The 21,263-nt window shown below is 31.7% G+C and overlaps 5 protein-coding genes across 6 annotated transcripts; 3 read left to right on the top strand and 2 right to left on the bottom strand.

Moving 5' to 3' along the window:
* The first annotated feature begins 429 nt into the window (after positions 1 to 429).
* On the top strand, positions 430 to 1,659 carry LOC126849840 (transcription factor MafG). 2 transcript variants are annotated; one of them, XM_050592122.1, is made up of 3 exons: positions 430 to 529; positions 681 to 866; positions 1,245 to 1,659. In XM_050592122.1, the coding sequence occupies exons 2-3, from the start codon at positions 834 to 836 to the stop codon at positions 1,608 to 1,610; spliced, it is 399 nt and encodes a 132-aa protein (XP_050448079.1). In that variant the 5' UTR covers positions 430 to 529; positions 681 to 833; the 3' UTR covers positions 1,611 to 1,659. The 2 variants fall into 2 exon arrangements, with proteins under 2 accessions (XP_050448079.1, XP_050448078.1); XM_050592121.1 differs by lacking the exon at positions 430 to 529 and having other exon boundaries at positions 575 to 866.
* Positions 1,660 to 1,959: 300 nt separating this feature from the next.
* Positions 1,960 to 3,366, bottom strand: LOC126849839 (tRNA (cytosine(38)-C(5))-methyltransferase). Its single transcript, XM_050592120.1, has 2 exons — positions 3,128 to 3,366; positions 1,960 to 2,999 (listed from the first exon to the last, which is right to left on the bottom strand). The coding sequence occupies exons 1-2, from the start codon at positions 3,180 to 3,182 to the stop codon at positions 1,975 to 1,977; spliced, it is 1,080 nt and encodes a 359-aa protein (XP_050448077.1). The 5' UTR covers positions 3,183 to 3,366; the 3' UTR covers positions 1,960 to 1,974.
* A 69-nt stretch (positions 3,367 to 3,435) lies between these two features.
* Positions 3,436 to 8,884, top strand: LOC126849836 (protein CLEC16A homolog). Its single transcript, XM_050592117.1, has 14 exons — positions 3,436 to 3,890; positions 3,986 to 4,114; positions 4,771 to 4,904; positions 4,982 to 5,130; positions 5,389 to 5,618; positions 5,688 to 5,880; positions 5,956 to 6,609; positions 6,694 to 6,820; positions 6,928 to 7,082; positions 7,207 to 7,368; positions 7,492 to 7,630; positions 7,816 to 8,119; positions 8,194 to 8,324; positions 8,391 to 8,884. Exons 1-14 carry the CDS (start codon positions 3,817 to 3,819, stop codon positions 8,831 to 8,833), a joined length of 3,024 nt encoding a protein of 1,007 aa, XP_050448074.1. The 5' UTR covers positions 3,436 to 3,816; the 3' UTR covers positions 8,834 to 8,884.
* A 2,271-nt stretch (positions 8,885 to 11,155) lies between these two features.
* LOC126849837 (uncharacterized) lies at positions 11,156 to 16,464 on the top strand. The gene is made up of 5 exons (XM_050592118.1): positions 11,156 to 12,037; positions 13,806 to 14,014; positions 14,088 to 14,440; positions 14,542 to 15,045; positions 15,403 to 16,464. The coding sequence occupies exons 1-5, from the start codon at positions 12,032 to 12,034 to the stop codon at positions 16,248 to 16,250; spliced, it is 1,920 nt and encodes a 639-aa protein (XP_050448075.1). The 5' UTR covers positions 11,156 to 12,031; the 3' UTR covers positions 16,251 to 16,464.
* A 191-nt stretch (positions 16,465 to 16,655) lies between these two features.
* Positions 16,656 to 19,205, bottom strand: LOC126849838 (methionine aminopeptidase 1). Its single transcript, XM_050592119.1, has 6 exons — positions 18,998 to 19,205; positions 18,549 to 18,600; positions 18,225 to 18,463; positions 17,546 to 17,768; positions 17,174 to 17,449; positions 16,656 to 17,064 (listed from the first exon to the last, which is right to left on the bottom strand). The coding sequence occupies exons 1-6, from the start codon at positions 19,106 to 19,108 to the stop codon at positions 16,832 to 16,834; spliced, it is 1,134 nt and encodes a 377-aa protein (XP_050448076.1). The 5' UTR covers positions 19,109 to 19,205; the 3' UTR covers positions 16,656 to 16,831.
* Positions 19,206 to 21,263: the final 2,058 nt, after the last annotated feature.

Here is a 21,263-nt window from a genome sequence, read left to right as displayed (position 1 = left end):
TATCAGACTGTGTATAAAAAATTGAAGATTAAAGACCACAGACTTCTATATATAATATAGGGATATAGAAGTCTGTGTAAAGGCCCTTATATACATAGAGCCTTTATATATTATATAATGGCAATATCCAATGAGAACACTGCTTTTTCGAAAAAGTAGATCTCTCATTGGATATCGTTTATCGCTATCGCTATTCCCTTGTTTCTATCATAATTGCCTCACATTGTGCAAGGGTATTTAAAAATTGAAATTTGACTAATCAGAACAAAAGCAACTAAAATTTCCTTATTCTGATTGGTCAAAATTTAATCTTCAATCTCAATCTTCAATGCGCAATCTCTATTGTTATTGGTGACAAAGACTACATTTATTGCAAATCCGACCCAAGCCTCATTTAACATGCATCATTCTTTTTAAATTTGAGATTCACTTCATTTCGCTCAGTGAACTTTGTGATTATCGTGTATACTCAGATTTGTCTAAAAAATCTAAAAGCATTATTTTTCGTATTTATGAATTAAACAAAATGGTAATTTGAGGCACATGTACAAGGAGATAGGGATTAATTTTTTATAAAACAGCATCGAATAAAATATAAATAAATTTGACAATGTGTAAAAAAGATCCACCAGGATAAAAGCAGCGGGATCTGAATCTAGATCTGGGATTGATGTTTTCAGAATGGCGCTATTAACGAGAATGGGAATGGCGAGTACATCTTTCTGGTCTACGACAATGACTAAGCAAATTTATCGGGAAAGCGCAAAAGACAGGGGAATTCGGGCATTTTCGAAGCTATTTTATTCTCGGGCGTGAAAACTATTGAGCTAGAAATGACCATGGATGGAAAAAGATCAATAAAAATGGTATGTCGTGTAGTGTATCGCATAGGGCATAGGTATTAACATGTCTTATTTTCGGGGCATTAATTCTCGAACGCATATTTTTGTATACACAAGTAACAGTTTCAAATATATAATCGTATATGAAAATAATAGCGTAAATTCGAATTTTGGAGCCTTAATATTTTACAAATTTTAATATTAGCAAAGAGCAATAACAAGTTGACTTTAGTCACCTAATTACATTCACTCGTGTATTAGTACATAATTTTATCGAGTGCAAGAGTTTTGAATGAAAGAGATAAACATTTTGTTATAGCATCTTGTAATTTGAAAATATTCAAATTCTATCGAGTGTATTACATGTATTTTACAGGTATTTTATATTCCTTATTAATATAGGATCCATTGTCACCTGGTCCATGTCTAGACATTAGCGACGACGAATTAGTTACGATATCGGTACGAGATTTAAATAGACAATTAAAATTACGTGGACTATCTAGGGAAGAAATTGTGCGTATGAAACAGCGAAGACGTACACTAAAGAATAGAGGATATGCAGCTAGCTGTCGTATAAAACGTATTGAACAAAAGGATGAATTAGAATCTGAAAAGACTCAAGAATATCGAGATATGGAAGCCATGCAAGAGGATAATAATCGTATGAGGGAGGAGGTAGAGTCTTGGCATTCAAAGTATCAAGCCCTCAAAAAGTTTGCCCAAGAAAAGAAAATTATTATTCCACCAGACTTGGAAACCATGTAAAATTTAAATGTATTGAGATTAATTCTTCATTATTAAAATTAGATTTAATAATGGAATGTATTTTAATGTTGTAACATCTACGCTAATCCGCTAAAATGTAGAAATTTTTATTTGTGGGACAGGAGATTCTCTTTAGTTTGCATATATAACTTTTAATTAATTCATGTATAAATAATATAATGTAAAAACAAGTGTTTCAATTTACTATAAGATATATATACATACATATTCTTCCCCAAGTATAAATATAAAAGAATATAACTTTATACGCATACACTCATATATAAAAATATAAATATAAATTAAAAGAAAATATAAAAACTGTGGTTGTACATATAACAATATGTGATAATTTTATTAATTCTCATATATTTTCACTTTCGGTACATAATAAAAGTATTAATCTACTAATTACATGAACATTGATTGAATTTCCTAGCAACCTGTATTTTTGTCTGTCTGTAATATGTTTTGGAAAATCAAAATCTTCTGGAAAACACATTAATCTGCACACTTCTTTGGGCGAGAAAAATCTAAGTTTCAAGTCCGATAAGAGCTGCATCTGTTTGTCTGAATTATTCTCCCAATTACTAGCTTCACTATACTTTAATTTAATTGTTTCATCTGGAAATGGGCAATATACAGATCCTGTACCTTCTGCATAATGACCATATCCTTTGGTGAAGCAACAAGAACCATTGTTCTCAGATGTTCGTATATCTAATACCCATGCTCTCTTTTGTAATAATTTCGAGGGCAATAAATATTTGGATTCTTCAATGTTTTCTAAAATATTGTCTAATGTGTAGCACATTCTGCCGGATTTGATATTAATTTTGCCATTCTTCTCTGCTAACAAAGCATGCTTACTTTTTGGCAGTAATTTCAATAATTCAGATGGTAAATCATTTTTTAGCGATGGTTGTTTGAAAAAAAATTCAAAATTCTTTCTCTTTGCCAATAAATAATACCTATTCCTACTGTTTGGTATACCAAATTGACACGGGCTTAATATTAATTCTCTGTAAATATATCCACAACTGTCCATACAATCTATTAATTTATCCCTCATTTGAGATACTTCGAAACCTTTCACATTCTCAAGCAAAATATATCTTAAACATTTTAATTCCGGTATCAAGTCTAAAATGTGTAATAAAGAACAAGCTCTGTTATCAAAAGCATCCTTTTTCAATCCTAATCGAGTAAAAGGTTGACACGGAGGACTCATAAATATAGCATCTAAATCCAATTTGTTCAGTTCCTGCGCATTAAGAGACTCAATATTTCTATTCATAAGAACAGTTTCTGGAAAATTGTGGTAATAGACAGCATTTGCAACAGGATTTATATCAATTGCTGCAACAACTTTTGCTGCAACTCCACTTTCTGTAATAACATTTATGCATGTTAAGTACAGTTAAGCAGGACAAGTTAATATCATAATATAACTTTGCACTAATTCTTAGATTTCTCTAATCGCAATATATATTTGAAATATTTATATTTATACATACCACGGAGCGCATAATGCATTCCTCCGATGCCGCTATAGAGTTCCAATACTTTCATTATCAGCGATTTTTATTCTAAACTTTATTCATTATATACTGTATTTAAATTAAACAAAAAAAAAAAAGAAAAAAAATAATCACTGTGAATAATCAAAATTCACCGTGAATACTAGATATCTATAATATATGTTACGGAAACAAAAACTATAGATTTCCTGTATTGTCAGTGAATTTCGGAACACAGCCAATATCAACCTAATCTAACCTAACTTAGTTTAACCTAACCTAATCATATTTCTATTCTGAACGTAACGAGAAAGTTTTAAACAGAATTCTATTTCTTTTAACTCGTGTAAAATTCAACGGTTTGATTAAAAGAGCGAGATCAACGTACCATTAACATAAGGCCAATAAATTTCAGCTGATTAATCGTGCTATATACCATGAATCGCAATAAAAATTGCTCATATAAAGAGACTTAAAACTCCTAACCTTCTGTGAACATACAATATAATACAATGCAACTCTTATATATCTCGATACAATATTATTTATACAGTAGCATAGATCGCATGAGCACAATGAAACAACGACGTCTTCCCGCGATTGTCGCATGAGAGATAAACTATTACGAAGGAATTTGAATGAAATGCGAATGTAGGCATATCCTTTTGCGTTTGAGATAATTGAAAATGTTTCGAAGTCGAAGCTGGTTCGGTGGCGGGCTTTGGAAGCCTAAGAATCCCCATTCCCCAGAGCATCTCAAGTAAGTAAGAATAAACGATGAATGCACTCTACTATCATGTCACTGAAGGAAGCACGAGCATATATCTTATACATTTATCTATAACATTTTATCAGATACTTGTACAATGTACTGTCAAAAAATCAGACTGTGTCTGAGAATAATAGAGGTTTATTGGTCGAAACTTTACGTTCGATAGCTGAAATTCTTATATGGGGTGATCAAAATGATAGCAGTGTATTCGAGTAAGTAGAAACAATAAGATAAATTTCTTTTTCCGACTTTTTCAAAACTTACATACTTTATGTAGTTCAATGCGTAATAATCAAATATACTGGAAAAAAATTGTCGTTTTTTTTTTTTATTACAAACAAGACAAGAGTAGATTTCTATTAAATAAAAAAAAAATTATATATATATATATATATATATATATATATATATATATAATTTTATATATATGTATGTATGTAAAAAATACATGAGTTTCAAAACAATCAAAAGGGGTATCATTATATTAAACATTTATTATTTTATTAATATGTTTATACAATAATTTTTGAGATATGATCTTTACTTGACAAAATTATCACATTCCTGAGGCGATATATCGTATCTGCGCATAATATTGACCGGTTTGTTATTTTTTTCGACACTACCGATATTAGACGCTTACTTGTGGATGATATTTATTCTCAATAATTTAAACTTGTTATTTGGATATAACGAGAAACAATTTTTATATCTAAAAAGACATCAAATATGGCTCCCCTCAACAATGAATGTTGTCTTGCAATTTTTATTAATAAATTTTTATTATTAATAATCTCTTAAGAATTAAATGTCAGTGTATAAAATATATAAAAATGTGATTCATACAAAGTATTATATATGTTTGCAGCTTTTTTCTAGAAAAAAACATGCTTTCATTCTTTTTACGTATTATGAAACAAAAATGTGGAAGCTATGTATGTGTTCAATTGCTTCAGACATTAAATATTTTATTTGAAAACATACGTAACGAGACATCTTTATGTAAGTGTGATAAATTTTTACACGCTTCTTCTATATATTAAATAAGATTAAAATATATTAAAATTTTCTGTTCTCAGACTATCTCTTGAGTAATAATCATGTAAACAGCATAATAGTGCATAAATTTGACTTTAGTGATGAGGAAGTAATGGCATACTATATTAGTTTTCTGAAGACACTTAGTTTGAAATTAAATGCACATACCATCCATTTCTTCTATAATGAGGTAAACGAGGTATACGCATAATTTTCTGTGCCTGTCTCTTAATTATAATTATTTGCATTTGTTGAAGTGGTTGAATGAGCTTGCCGTTTTGTTTTTTTTTTTTTTTCTAAAGTGGTGCACGTTGTGTGCATATAATAATAAGTCTGTGGGCATGTGTGTGTTATAAGCGTGCGCACGTAACATATACGTGTTTGCACATCGGAATTATACTAAAATCTATCCATTGGTAAATTTATGACGAATTTATTCTCTTATCAGCATACCAATGATTTCCCACTGTATACAGAAGCAATTAAATTTTTTAATCACTCGGAGGGTATGGTACGCATAGCTGTAAGAACTTTGACGCTGAACGTATATCGCGTCGAGGATGCATCCATGCTAGCTTTTATAAGGGATCGTACAGCTGCACCATACTTTAGTAATCTCGTATATTTCATTGGTGATCATATTATAGAATTGGACACCTGCGTTCGAAATGATGCCGAGTAAGTATCCATATTGCTAGGATAAGTCAGTCTTTTGCCCTGTTATCAATAAACTATATTCTCTTCCAGTCATCAGAGTCAAAACAGATTGTCAGATTTAGTTGCAGAACATTTGGATCATCTGCATTATTTAAATGACATTTTATGCTTGAATATATCTGACTTAAATGAAGTTTTATCAGAACATTTATTACACAAACTATTAGTCCCGTTATATGTTTATTCTTTGATGAAATACAAGAAAGTTTCGTGCCAAACACAGGTAGAAAGATCAAATGTTTTTGTCTCTTTCTCAACTTTTACATATATAGTAATAAATAATTTGAATTTTTTGAAGGATGAAAGAAAACATGTCAGCGTTGTAGTAGCACTTTTTCTACTTTCTCAAGTCTTTTTAATAGTATCGCACGGCCCTCTTGTACATACATTAGCGGTCATAATGCTCATGTCTGACTTGGAGACAATTCAAACTGGAACAAATATAGTTCTGGAAAAGTTTAAAGATATAACGTCAAACAAGTCTGTCAATTTTACATTATCAAAAGAAACACTGGAAAAGTCGTTGGAAACGCTAAATGAAACGTTACCAATTTCCGAGGTATCTTGCAACAAAGAAAGTGATGTAAAAAATATAAAAGAGTTGGTTGTAAGCGCGATTGATGAATCACAAGAATTTAATCATCCGAGTACGTCTTCCAATGCTGCTTCGACAGTGAATATCCCCGTTCTTATAAACACACCAATAAATAGAAACATTCCACATGAAGAAGATTTAGAGGAAATTAAGCAATTGAATGTGACGGATGAGGAGAAAGAACAACGCTTGGCATTGGAGAGTCCCTTGATATCTCATCAAAGTCAGAGTGACCTATTTGAATCCTTGGGGAAGAAACCATTTTTAGAAACAATAATCAGCTCCTTATTATGCGCGGAAAACGATTATGCTGCGTTATTCGCGCTTTGCCTACTGTACGCCTTAGCTAATAATCGAGTAAGTATTGCAAATTTTTAGAGAGATATGTGTCTCTTATTTTTCCAAATATGTTTCATGTAATAATAATAAGATTTTTGCAAGGGTATAAGTCGTAAAACTTTGGATATAATCTTGTCTCCATTCCATAATAATACAGCTATTAAAAATTCATATAATGAATTGCTCATGGATAGATTGATTCATATTATAACTTTAAGCTGTCAGACCAGTGAGTGTTATTTTAATACTTTATATTGTAATACATACACAAATATAGCATTGCAGCTACAGTTTTTCATCAAGAGAATATCAAAATTATTTGTTTTTTATACATAGACACCAGAGTGAGACTTGTTACATTGGAATTAACCATTAAATTATTAACACAATTGACGGTGTCCGAAGGACAATGCCTATTACAAGAGTCGCATCTAGCAGCCATTGAAGCGGCGAAAGAACAAAGCACATCCCTGCTCAAAAACTTCTACAAGGTTGGAATTGTTTGGAAAATTATACATTAATTGTCGATATACTTGTGCAGTACTTTTTCTTCCTGCTTTGCACAAGATGACATGTATTTTTTGGTAAAAAAATTGATTAAATTTAATTTATTAGAGTGAAGATATTTTCTTGGATATGTTTGAGGATGAGTATAGTGAAATACAAAAACGACCGTTGAATGTCGAGTGGCTAATGATGGATAGCAATATTTTATTGCCTCCTACAGGCACACCTATGACTGGTATTGAATTTAGTAAGAGACTACCGTGTGGTGAGGTAGGTACACGTGCAAGAAATTAATATATATTAAAAAAAAAAATAAATTCAATTCATAAAACTCTAGAAAGTAACGTAATTGCAATTTATCATAAGAAAATGAAATTGCGAATGATTATACAGGTGGAAAGAGCACGACGCGCGATAAGAGTTTTCTTCTTGATAAGAGAATTAGCTCTGACGCTCAATATGGAAGCAGAAACTCAATTACCATTGACCAATCCTGCTAATTGTGTACAAGTTAACAACGTTCTTGATCTAAGTAAAAATTATTCGTCTCATGACATAATTAATTACTCGAAAAGTGATAATGTATATAAAGTACTTTTATCTTATATGCACATACTCATGCACACATTGCAAAATTTAATTCGCAATATTTTTGTCATTCTCAATTGTATCAATTACAATATGGATAAATGCATAGATTTATAACTTTTTTTACAGATAATAGCGATTTGATTGCATGTACTGTCGTATGGAAAGATGGTCAGAAAATTCGCCGTTTCTTAGTCATTGACGTTGTGCAATTGATTCTCGTTGAACCTGATACAAGCAAACTTGGATGGGGTGTCGCAAAGCTAGTTGGTTTTTTACAAGACATTGATGTGGCCGGTGACAAGGACGATTCGAGATGTTTACATCTGACAATTTACAAACCATTAAATAGTAGTACAGGCAATCGCATACCGTTATTGTCGGCTAAATTTATTTTTGACGATCACATTCGATGTATGGCCGCTAAACAAAGGTTTGTTGTACAGCAAATTTTGTCGCGAAATCGAATTATTCAATCGCCAAAATTGAACTTGTCAAATCTTTTAGGCTAACAAAGGGACGAATAAAAGCCAGACAAAAGAAGATGAATCAAATTGCAAGATTGTTGGACATTCCAACAAGTATGCCTCATTGTCCGACACCACCCAACTATGCCTTGCGTGGTTTACGACACGAACGTAAGTAAAACCAAAATAAAAATTGTTGACAAAAATTTTGGGCCAAGGTCGATTAAATTTTTTTAGGTATTATCGGGCGTGGTCAAAGACCGCAAAAGGAACAAGCAAGGCCGATGTTTATGGTAAACAAAGTTCCTGGATTTGCTGCCCAAATGCGTAGAGAAAATATTAGACCAGTGGCATCGACTTCCAAATGCGATGATGTCAGTTCGAATGAGAAAGTTCATGAAAATGGTTTACGATCTAGAGACAATTCGCCTAAGATGCCAAGGCCGCGAAGCGAGGAGATTCCTTTGGATGATATGCGTATCCGCAAAGCTTCTCTTACGACGAATGGGCTAAATACATCACATATGTGTCTAGAAAGAAGGGGTAGCCAAGGCGCTACTTGCTCGAACAACAATGAATCTTCATCTATTAGAAAACATTTAAATGAAGAAACGTCTTTTACATCTTCGCAAGGGCAAGAATCTAAATCACGTAGAAAAGGTCAAGTGGAAACTGTGTGATTACAACAGTAAAATTAATTTGACACAAACTGGTGACTTGAACTAAATACATCTTTGAAAAACTAGTATATGAAATGTGTATGTGCAACATTTTTAAGCTGGCAAAAAAAATTTACTCGACTAATCTAATAAAAACTATTCTTAATGTATAGGATAAGTCAGGAGGAGAGAAAAATATTTTGGAAGACGATAGTATATATTATTGTAAAAAAAAGAAGTTTATATAGACATGGTTATTATTCTCAATCGTTTCGGAGATACAGCTGTTTGAATGTAGCACATCTGTTGGCTTTCCCCTTCTCTGACACACGAACAACACCTAGTATCCTGCACGATTCAGTTAGCAACTGAGAGTTATGAAGTGTGTATTTTATGAAGCATAATAACAAAGCTAAAAATCTTTATTTACATATACCGAATACGCCGATATAGTGCGTGTGTACGTTTTTTGGGATAGAAGTGCCATTGCTGCCGTTGCAGAATATCACGCAGATTTCTTAATCGAAGAACTCCGAATTGGAAAGTGTTTATCAGTTTAGTTTCCAACAATTTGCGTAATAACGGTGTACTTCTCAATGTTCATCACTTTCGCAAAATTCAAATCGCTGTAATCTTCGAAACACTATTGAGAATAATAACCATGTTTATATAATTTTTTTTTACCATGATCCATACTATTGTCTTCCAAAATATTTCCTTCTCTTTCTGATTCACCCTGTACATATTTATACATGTATACATATATGTATGCAATGATATATTTGTTTTATCTTATAACCGAAAAATATTAATTTCTATATTTTCATCAAACATGTAACATGTAAAGTAGACTGTTATGTATACATACATGCGGGCGCGCGTGCAAGTATATACATATACATATACACGCACTCACCCGCGTGGATAAATTTATTCTATAGAAAAATTTATATATGAAAGTTCTTGTAAAATTGATAAAGATAGGAAGGGATATATTAAATATAATATTTTTTCTTTCATTAATTTTTCCTTATGTTACAAATCACTTTTGTGTACGAAAGGCTATCTTATTTACATAAATACCTCAAATCTTGGTTTAAATAAGAAAACTTTTTCATTACTTACATCCGTTATCGTTCTCTTTAACAATAAACAAATCGTGCAATAATGCTCGTAATTAATGAATTTTTATATTACCATTGGCTACAATTTTTGTATTATTTAAAAAATAAGGTGTCATTATTTAAAAAATAATATTATAATATAAATTACACAGAATTATGAAACATTCCATGCATCATTATTCCGTTAATGAAAATTGTCACCAGATTGGCAATAGACTATATTCAGACATTGACAATGTATCTATTCTTACTATGCATGTTTGCTTCAGTCATTATTTATTATCTATGCTGTTACATTTGATCAGTTTAATTAGACAACTATATTGTTGTACATTATTTTAATTTTTTATATATTATTGTAATACAGATTATTGCATATATCATTAAACAAGGCAACCAGAATCTTATGAATCAATATTTAATTATATTAAACCACCAGTACTATAATTTGAACTTTTTAACAATTGTTAAATAATCAAATATAAAAACTTCTATTTCCATAATTCTCTGTAAATAAAGATGGTTTGACTTAAAATTTGTAAATTGAAATCAATTGACTTTTTAATACTTTTAAAAGTTAATTGACTTTTAATATTTATCTTTTTGTTCTCTCTCAATGTGTATTAAGAACCGAAAAGAAATGACCTCAATTTCCAAATGAATACAAAACACGATGCACGATGGCATAATTAATTCAATTCCGAATGATAAAGAAACAAAATTTGACTTTTTCATTATTTTAATAAGAGAATTGAAGCAATTCCTTTGTAGTTTCTAATAAGGATTTCGAAAACAATCTTACATATGTTTCGTCAATCGTAAAATATCTTACGCGTCATAATGTTAAGATCGGATTATATTTCACTATTATCAAAGATTTTTGCTAAGATAAAAAATAAGTAAAATAATTAAAGAATATAAAATATATAAAATACATGTATATAATATGTATTATAATATATAAAGTTAAAATATGAGAATATGCAAATCAATAATATATCCGCTCGCGCCCATACGCACACACGCACATGACACAAATGATTTATTTAACATATAAATTTACGACTATAAGAAATTTATAATCCGTAACGTACTCTTTGAATAATTAAAGACAAAAATAATTCGCTATGTCAAATATTAATTTTTTTTAATTTTTTGCTTTCACGATCTATCATAACAATATTATAGGTCACTGGATCACACACGCATGGCAGATCACAACCGCGCATAAATGACTGCATTCTCGATGTGAGTCCGGTATGAGGATAAGGAGAGAAACGATGCGAGAGCGACCGCTCAAATCGATTCCTAGCATTCGCGAGCAAAAATACATTATATGAAAAATTCGATTTTTCTGTTATATTTCTTTTTTACATTGTGTAGATGCATGTACGCGATGTATTATTAGCTCGCGCGAAAGCATGATTCTCGGTCTTTCTAAGCTATTCTTGATATTATTGTCAATATTGTATTTGTACAATTGTAATTTTCTCATTATTAATAGTATGCAGCGCTTTTGAGTATAGATGCGTGATTTAACACGTAAGAAGATCTGTTTCTTGACAATAAATATTCTATATCGATGCGTAAATCTAATTGCGCGTGTATGTGTATTGGATAAATTAGATAAATATCATCTTTACATACACACATCACATACACATACCTATCCACATTAATGCATGCACGCTCGCACGCACGTTTCGTTTCTAGTTTCTTATTTAGTTATTCGTTTTGTGTCACGTAATGATAATTGTTATTTATATAAAGCAAATTTATTCCTCGTGTGGCATTCCCTATTTTTTCCAATTCTACCGGCGGCCTTTTGAAGGCAATTGCTTGGTTGACGAGGTAGGAGGCCGGTTTTAGTCTTCGATGATACATTCGCTGGTTCGGAGTATAAATGAAGGACAATGACCTAATTGCGTACAGAACGCGTCGGACTTCTTTGTGCGGTCAATCACCGGACGCGTATAATTTATATTTGATTATTTATAAGCGTACGATCTAAACTAACTTTCTGATTTACTTTTCTAATATAATAACGGAAACGGTGCGATTTTGCATGTTGCAGTCTACAAAAGCATAAATTATTATGAAGGTAAGATTCATGTGTAGTCCAAAAAATTCAAACATTGTTCATTTAAAGTATATATTTGTGCTATCGCGTAATTTCTCAAGCACAATACAAAAAAATATATTAACGCGCATTTTAGCATACTTTTCTCTTTTGTATTATGCCCCATGCCTATATTGTATTGAAGATAAATTTACTTCAAACTTGTAAAAGATGTACATTGCACTAATGACATGTAAAATACTTATTATAAAACATTGAAAAATAGGATATTAATTTTATCAGGATATTAATTTAGATAAATGTAATGTATCACCAATCAATTCATTTTTTCATCATAATAAATTCCATTTATATATTTATTGCATGTTACGCATCTTTTTTATGGATCACTATCTAATATTCTAATAAATTGTGGGCGGGCAAGCTTACGGCCGACTAATAGCCGATATAGTCGGCACAATTGTCGCAACTTTATTAATGGTAACTTGCTCTCGTTCTCAGCGAGTTGCCAATAATATAATCTATCTGAAACAATTCCTAGAAGATAAACAAATTTCTACTTGTATATATGTGTATGTAAATGTTAGTTTATCGAAATCGAGCGACATAAACGAAATCTATTGTAACGGAATTATAATAGATACATACAATATTAATTTTCTTTTTTTTAAGATATTCTATATATAATACGATGCACTATACATATATATGTACAGATATATCAATATGAAAACTATATTATTTGTATTTAAAGAAAAAAATGCTATAAAAATAAGAAATTGCTCGGATAAAATAAGAAAAAACTTTAAATAGTTCTGATTTAATGATTCTTTAAATTGTCTGATTGTCAAATTTTCAGATCAAATCTTCATGTTTCTTAGATAAATTTTGTATATTTAGTCCATTTGTTGTTTAACCGAAAGCTCTTTCATTAATCGTTAAATTTAAACATCAAAACAAAGCGCTTTTATGTCAACAATGGAGATATACATATGTTTGTATGATATGTGTAGGTATCTATATAATACATATGATTTATTTACTTCAAGAAAAAGAGAAAAGATTGCGAATCATTTTAATTTCTATCATTTCATTAATTTTACTAAAAAAAATAAATAGACTCCTACAATCTTGCCCCTCTTTTTTCGCGCAATCTCAATCTAAAAACTACAGAATATCATGGAAAAACATGCATAGAACATGCTTGATCTATCTTTATATGTCTCTATGATACACATAATATATAATCACAACCAATGCAATATATTTTGATACGTAATTCTTACATTTATATATTTTACGTTTTTTTTTATTCGGCTTCGTTTTTTCTCTGTGTAAGCGAAAAGTTATCTCTTACCAGCGCTTACCCTACTCGCTCTTCCCGCGTACCGCACCAATGTAGCACAATGTTCCACTTTTAGCGCATCAACGATTTGCGGCAATTTTCTCTTTGGTTTTACGCGCTTGGCGTTCGTGATGCGGATAGTACGGCCTAAAAGAGTCGTACTGCGATAGATGTGTCGATATGTAATACCGTAGACAATTCTCTCGTCGCGCGTCATACTTTAGTATCATACCTTTCAACTTGCTGCTGCATACATTTTGCTTCATGCAAATAACAGCTATAATATAATATAAAAATGGAAAAGAAAAAAAAAAGGATAAAAAAAATTATCTCGTCCTTTTCCGTTTATTCAATTTGAGGCACGATATTGTTCTCTCTTTGGAAATTCTTCGAAACAAGATAGTATCACGATGTCGATCTCCTTCTGCACATTGAACATTATAGACAGCCAGTTGGATTTGCTGGCTTCTCGCCACGTGCGTCTGCATTTCTGAGGCGAAAAATAAGATTAGGAGACCGTCATCTCCACCATACGCGCCTACACTGATATTGAAAAAACCTCGGCCCATCAGTCACCGAATATCCATGGGAAATATCATCCATACTGGCGCTCCTTCTCGACAGAGAACACCTTACAAACACACTAATTATAGGTGAGAGAGACTTTAAAAAATGTATTTGTATTTGTATTTCTATTACGAACATTGGAATAATTTTATTTTTCAGAATTCATCGGCCTACGATGTACAATGTTTTGTCAAATAATTGGCATAATCAAATTCCAATACGAGCATTCCCCTTGAACAATCATGCAGTTTTGCCACAACGTGGTACTCCTACCAAGGATTTTTATTCTATAAACAAGATACAGGAATATAGTTCGCAATACAAGCCAGAATTAACAGTCTTGGCTCCTATTCATCGAGAAGATATTGATGATGACAGAGGGCCTATCCACACGATTCCAGCACCAAATTTGAGTCCAGCGGATAAACCTCACAATTCGCCGATCGATTCGGAAAAGATTGCACATTATCGTCCATATATGAATGATCTAAATTACCATACCACTGTGCAAAGTAAGCAGCTCATATCCTTATTATATTAGAACCATCTTGAGTTGGTTTAATGTTACAAGATTGGAGTATAATTTGATTTGATGGATTTAATTTTCGCCTAGATCCTATGACAGCCACTTTTGGATTAACCGCAATTAATAGTAGTCTACCGCTACAAAGAATAGCAACAAATTCGAGTCCACTGAAACATCAATACCAAGTTACAGAAAACGACGTAGCTTTAAACGAACATCAAACTATCCAACCTGAAGCAACTCATCAGCCTCAGGATCCAGATATAACGAGGCTATATTCGCTTATAATTAATAATCCTCATCAATCATCACAATTCAACGAGCTTTTCGCAAATCAAGCTATTAATTCAAATGCAGGATCAAATGTACAATTTGGTCAATCAAATATGCCAATTCAAACAAATCTTCATAATTCCTTACATGTCGGATATCCTTCTACAGACAATCAGACACCATACACTATAACACAGCAGATTCCACCAGATTTTCATGTAGGTCATCCAGTTTCAGCAGGATCACCATTGTCAGCTATGCAACTTTACGACTTATTAAATAATTTTCCACATAAACTTGCGGAGCAATATACATCAGGTAATAATCTATATATAATACACATATAGGCGCGCGCGCACGCTGCTAATCATTATACAAAAATCGCAATATTTTCAGATTTTATCGCAGAAAATTTTAGTATGAATCATATTACGCACGTGTTTTTAAATTGTTTAACTTTTTGTTAAAAGTTTGTAAAATCAAAATTAATTACTAGTTTAGGATATTTATTTAAGAAAAAAAAAGACATATTATTATGAAAAGATTCTCCACTGAAACAATTAATTTATTATAATCGCAATTTTAATAAGTAACTGCAATATATCCTTCTTTATAAATTCTATGATAAATCATCAAGATTCGAAAGTTATATCGTTGAATTTTTATGATTAACAGATCAGCGACACATTCTTCAGCAGCAGCTTGGCCAAATATTTCAACCAGATTTGGCAACAAGTTTTTCCCAACCACAAATGCATTCTTTCAATTATGACGAACAGGCTAATCAATTACAACAACAGCAAATTTTACCCGATCAAGATTATGCCTCCGAAAGTGTCACAGCAGATTATAATCTGGGTTCGGAATCTTCGATAGATTCACGTAAACAGAGTGATGTGTATGTTAACGAAAAATTTACATATTCTATAAATGGAATCGAGCAATCCGGAAACAATATTGATAATGAAGAAGCGACTTATCAAGTAAAACCGACAACGTATTTCGATAAAATGGCCGACACTAGTGCCATATCGACAAAATTTTATACAACACTTCCTAATAGAGAAGCTGCTGAAAAATTAGCCGCGCTAGCTGCTGCCGGTCATGTCAACAGTCGTCTTATAGGCCAGTTGCAAAAACAACAAAAAAAAGATACGCAGAAAAACTCAATGCCGCTTAATCATAAGGATGATGATCTTGCAAATCAACAGCAGATCAATGATGATGAACAGATGTATAATCAACAAAAATCGTATCATGAAAGTCAGCAGCATCGCCATAGGCAAAATTTTAAGGTACAGAACAATGAAAAGTTACCTCTACAGATTATGATACCCGATGACAATGACGATTATGTTACGAGTGACGACGATCAGCAAAGTAATATAAAAAGAGACAACACAAATTTAGAATACGAATATGATGATGGGGAAATTGAAGATTCGCAATCTACTACTTTGTTCAAAACGACTTCTCATGATAATAATTCCCATGCTGAGTTTGGCACCCGTTTGCATTCTTAGAAAAGTCGTTACTTTCCTAAGATATTCACGTATACCAAGTATTTTATTTAAAGTCATATCTACATGCTCATAAGATGCATGTTAACACATATTTATATCTCGTCCATGATAAAATGAACAAAAATCTTTATAAACTTGTAGAATTTTCATTGATCTTGTTTCACACGTCATCGATCGGTAAACATTTGTATATACATACTTATTTAGATAAATATTTAACTATTTCTATATATCCTTCCCTCCTTTTTTCCCATCCCAATCTTTTAAGTACAAATTATATTAACAGTTTATCAAGAAGTCTTCAATTTTCTAAGCTCTCAAAAACTTTAAATGAAGTATTTAAAAGCATTTACCATACATTGACAAGTATATAATGAATACTTGTACAAAATTGAAAAAATAAAATTCAATTAAGCTGTTTATTTTGTATTACTGTACATTTGCAGAAACAAAATGTTATCGTACTTTGTAAAATATAGATACAAGATAGAATAGCTTAAACTAGATTTCTCAAGATCAATTTGCACAAGTTTCGCGTTTAAATATTGTAAGATGAAAATTAAGAAAATACTATTATTATACTACAAGTGTTCCATAAACCATGGCTTACCATTATTTGCGAGCCGTTTTGTGAGAATGTCACAACCCGTTTCTGTTACTAAAAGTGTATGTTCAAATTGAGCTGACCACTGACCGTCTAATGTAACAGCAGTCCAATTGTCAGGCCATGTTTCGTCCTTCCACGTGCCTTGAGATATCATTGGTTCGATCGTGAAACAATGCCCTGGTTTCATAACACCCACTGCTTTGTTCTCTGTTATATAAAAGAATTAAATTAATTTAATTTGAACAAAAAATTGTATCTGTCAATAATCAAAAAATTTGTTTATTCATGTTTGAATCATTATAAGAAAAGTACTTACTGGCATAATGTGGTACATTTGGGGCAGTGTGAAACAAACGATGAATTCCATGACCACAATAGCTACGAACTACACTGAAACCATGTGCCTGTGCATGTTTTTGAATGATATTACCAATCTCTCGATATTTTTCACCAGGTTTCACAATATCGATAGCCTTAGACAAACATTCATATGTCACTTCTACTAACTTCTTTACTTCTGGTTTTACATTACCAACTAAAAAGGTCTCGTTTAAATCTCCATGAAAACCTTTGTGATATACTGTAACATCAACTGAGAAAAAAATTATGGTTAGATTATATGATTTCTGATAAAAAAAAACTACAACATATAACATTTGTTAATGCGTGATAATGCATAAACATGTACCATTACAAATATCACCATCCTGTAAAGGTCGAGTATCAGGTATACCATGGCAAATCACTTCATTGACAGAAGTACAACAGCTAGCAGGAAACTGATAATAATTTAATGGCGATGGATAACAATCCCTTTCGATACAAGCTTCATGCACTATCCTATCAATTTCAGCAGTTGTAACACCAACATCACATGTCTTGGCAGCTTCATCCAATACTTCTCGACCAAGCTATACAAATTAATTTAAATATAGTGTATTCATGATGAGAACAAAGAATATCAAGTCTACAATTCAGAGCGTCAACTATCTCATATCTATCTCTATTGTTCCACATCATTCAATTTTCTTCTTCCTCCATCTCTCTTCCCTACCAATCTCCTTTATTTTTTCTCCTCTATCATATCTATTAGCGAATTCGAACATCATCATTATATCGCGCTAGTAATTAAAAACCGCTATATATAAAGTATGCAATGAAATAATATGTAACTTTGATGATGAAATAATTAATATGCATCCTGTTAAATAACGTGACAATATACCATTATTAGGTTTTAATTCTTTGAAACATTTATATAAATTTTTTATACTTAAATAACTTTATATATAACAGCCTTTATATAATATGTATTAATACGAGTGATCAAATTTGTTATGTTGCGTATCATTTAAGCAATATAGTACCTTGCACGCAACTCTCATGCCTTCAATTTCCTCATCGTCGAGAATTTTTATTTGACCAGAACCTCTTACAGCTTGTTCACTAAGCGGTACTCCAGTTGGATGTAAGGCATAGTCTGGTCGATTGATGCAATCTGGAACTTCTCTGCGTTGTTCCTTTTTATAAGGTCGTAATTTTCCCGTAAAATTATAAGTTGGCCAAGGATTATAAGTGTCGGAAACTTTGTTTCCATTTTCCCCTTCTACAATTAGATATATAAGATGTTATAAGAGAAATTTATATAAAAATTGGTAATACACACACACACACATACACACAATATTTACTTGCTAATTGATGAATAACTTTATGTGTTTTCCAACTTCCCTTGAAACAATCCTGGAAGATTAGAATGCTGTATTAATCGGCCAATCTCTCTCAAATATCTTTTTTCTTTCACTTAAGAAGATGCGAAATTGTGACATGATGTGGGAATGATAAAGCAAAAAATGGCAATAGATATAAATAATCAAAGAACGACGTAAAGTGTGCGAACGTACATATATCCGAGATATATCCAATATGATAAATTGATTACGATAAAAAAAAGATAACTGTAAATTGTTAAAAAGTAATCTCTCTAATTATAATTACTATTCAATAACATATCATATACGTTATATGTCTCACGTTATACAGACACAAATATATGTACCGGGATAAAAAATTTAAATTATAAATTAGAGAAACATATAAAATAACCAACTTAACCTAACATATAGATAACGTATCTCACTTGACTGCAAAAATATGAACCCTGGATACCGATTTTCAAGCAAGTTGGACATTGTAGACTCGCAACGGCATTACAACCAGGTGTTTCGCACATTCCAAGCGCTAACGACATTATTAGTTCAATTTCACTATCGGTCTATCGGTCATATAACATATATGTAAAGCAAGTATAGGACGATGTAATTCGAGATGATCATGTACTGTTTTATCGATAGAGAAAGAAGAAGAAATTTATCCCCTCTCTCTTTCTCTCTATGTGTAGTATATGCCCACTTTTCTCTTTTGATTTACACACACACACACACACACACACACACACACACACACACACACACACACACACACACACACACACACACACACACACACACACACACACACACACACACACACACACACACACTACTAATACATATATAGCGCATATATATATATATATATATATATATATATATCCAAAAATATATTTCTACATAAAAATATTATATTATGATTATATTATGATTGTAATTATAGAATTATTGATATGATAGAAGTATATTTCGCAAAATGAAATTAATCCACGATAAAATTTATCAAATATTTATAATATAATATATATTATACATATTTATATACATGTTAAAATAATTAAACACATCTTTTCATAAAATGTTATGAAAACAGTTTTTGCAAGAAGAATATTATATTTTTATTATGAAAATATAATTGTCGCGCGAACTGTAGAAAATGCAACGTGAGAAAAACTTTTTATTCATTTCAATTTTTTTTAAATTATCATCTCAGAGTCTGAATTGCTATTATAATTGTGAACTGTAAATTATAAAATAAATGACCCACTTTCCTCAAAGAATATAAGACACAGGAAAGAAAATTCACCATTTGTCTTATATACATACATACATATATATATTATACATATATTTTCTATTCGCATTTACTTAATATGTACATTATTTTCAAGGATTACTTTTGTAAAGGGTTTCTGGATAGCGTGAATATGCATTTACTTTCGAAACAGGATTCACAAGCGCAGAGTTCCTAACGGGTGATCCGATAACGGTAATCCAATACTTGACCGATACAGATCGCATCGCGTGGGATACAAAACACGTGTTCCAAGGGCGCAGGGCAAAATACGAACTCTAAGAATTTTGGGATATTTATCCGCGCACGTAAATGGCTAGTACAAATTTATTATTCATTTTGTGCAAACATTTAAACAAGAAAAAAATACTGAAGCTGATCCTATAAATATATGGCATATATTTTATTATTGTCAGAGTGATAGTTTGAAAATAATTAATTTCACTTAAATAACTTATGTCAAAAGAAATATATATTATCGTAACGCAATTTTTTTTTGCCCAATGCAACAAGTCCTTTTCATTAAAGAAGAGCTTCATTAAATGGGAAAGGCAATTTATTTGCATATGTTTGATATAGAAAAATTTCCATGCGTGTAGTGTAAAGATAAAAATAAATAAAATTATTCTTTGAAATCATGAAATCATGGAATATTATTTTACTTATTAGAGAGAAGATGTATGTTTTTATATCGTGATTCATTTTGACACAAACCTGTATTTATTTTATATTATATTCGTACATCTTAATTGTTGCGAGAAGGTCCTCTAGGTCCGTTCATCTGTCAAGGCACGGAAGCTCAGTTAGTGTCTCGGCAACCCTCGTTGACCCTCGTGCGGTACAGTTTGCGAGGGAGGAGACCGGTTGTCGGTTCCTGACATCCCCTCCCAATATATACACATGTGCACATGTGTGCATGCATGTATATACATGTACGATGTGCGCGCGCGTTATGTATCTCTCTCTTTATCCATCTTTCTCTCTCGACTTGATGCCAGTACGAGCGCGCGCTTTCGAACAGACGACGCGTCGTGTTTGCTGTGAGGGACGATCAGTCTGTTCTCCACGTTCTCCACGCAAGGATAATCGCCCGTCGTCCGTTTTCTGTCCGATTTCGAATCGCGACGTGAGCTTTAATCGTTTATCAATTGGAGAATAAATGTGTTTAATAACTCGTGAATGATGCATTTCTTTGCATTTATTTTGTTTAAACGAGAATTTACACTTTTTCTCACGTATCGCCGCGAGATGAAAATGTGCGGGATGTGTTGATGTGACCGATGTGATAAAACTTGCGCTTAAGTCGAAAAATTATATCTACATTTAAACGGTTGCGCGGATTTTCTTTTATTAACACAAAAAAGTGTGCGAGAATAATACGTTTGATTTGTTATGATTCA

This window comes from Cataglyphis hispanica, chromosome 5 (assembly GCF_021464435.1).
Source record: "Cataglyphis hispanica isolate Lineage 1 chromosome 5, ULB_Chis1_1.0, whole genome shotgun sequence".
NCBI classification, from domain to species: domain Eukaryota; kingdom Metazoa; phylum Arthropoda; class Insecta; order Hymenoptera; family Formicidae; genus Cataglyphis; species Cataglyphis hispanica.
This window is presented reverse-complemented; position numbering and strand designations above follow the sequence as displayed.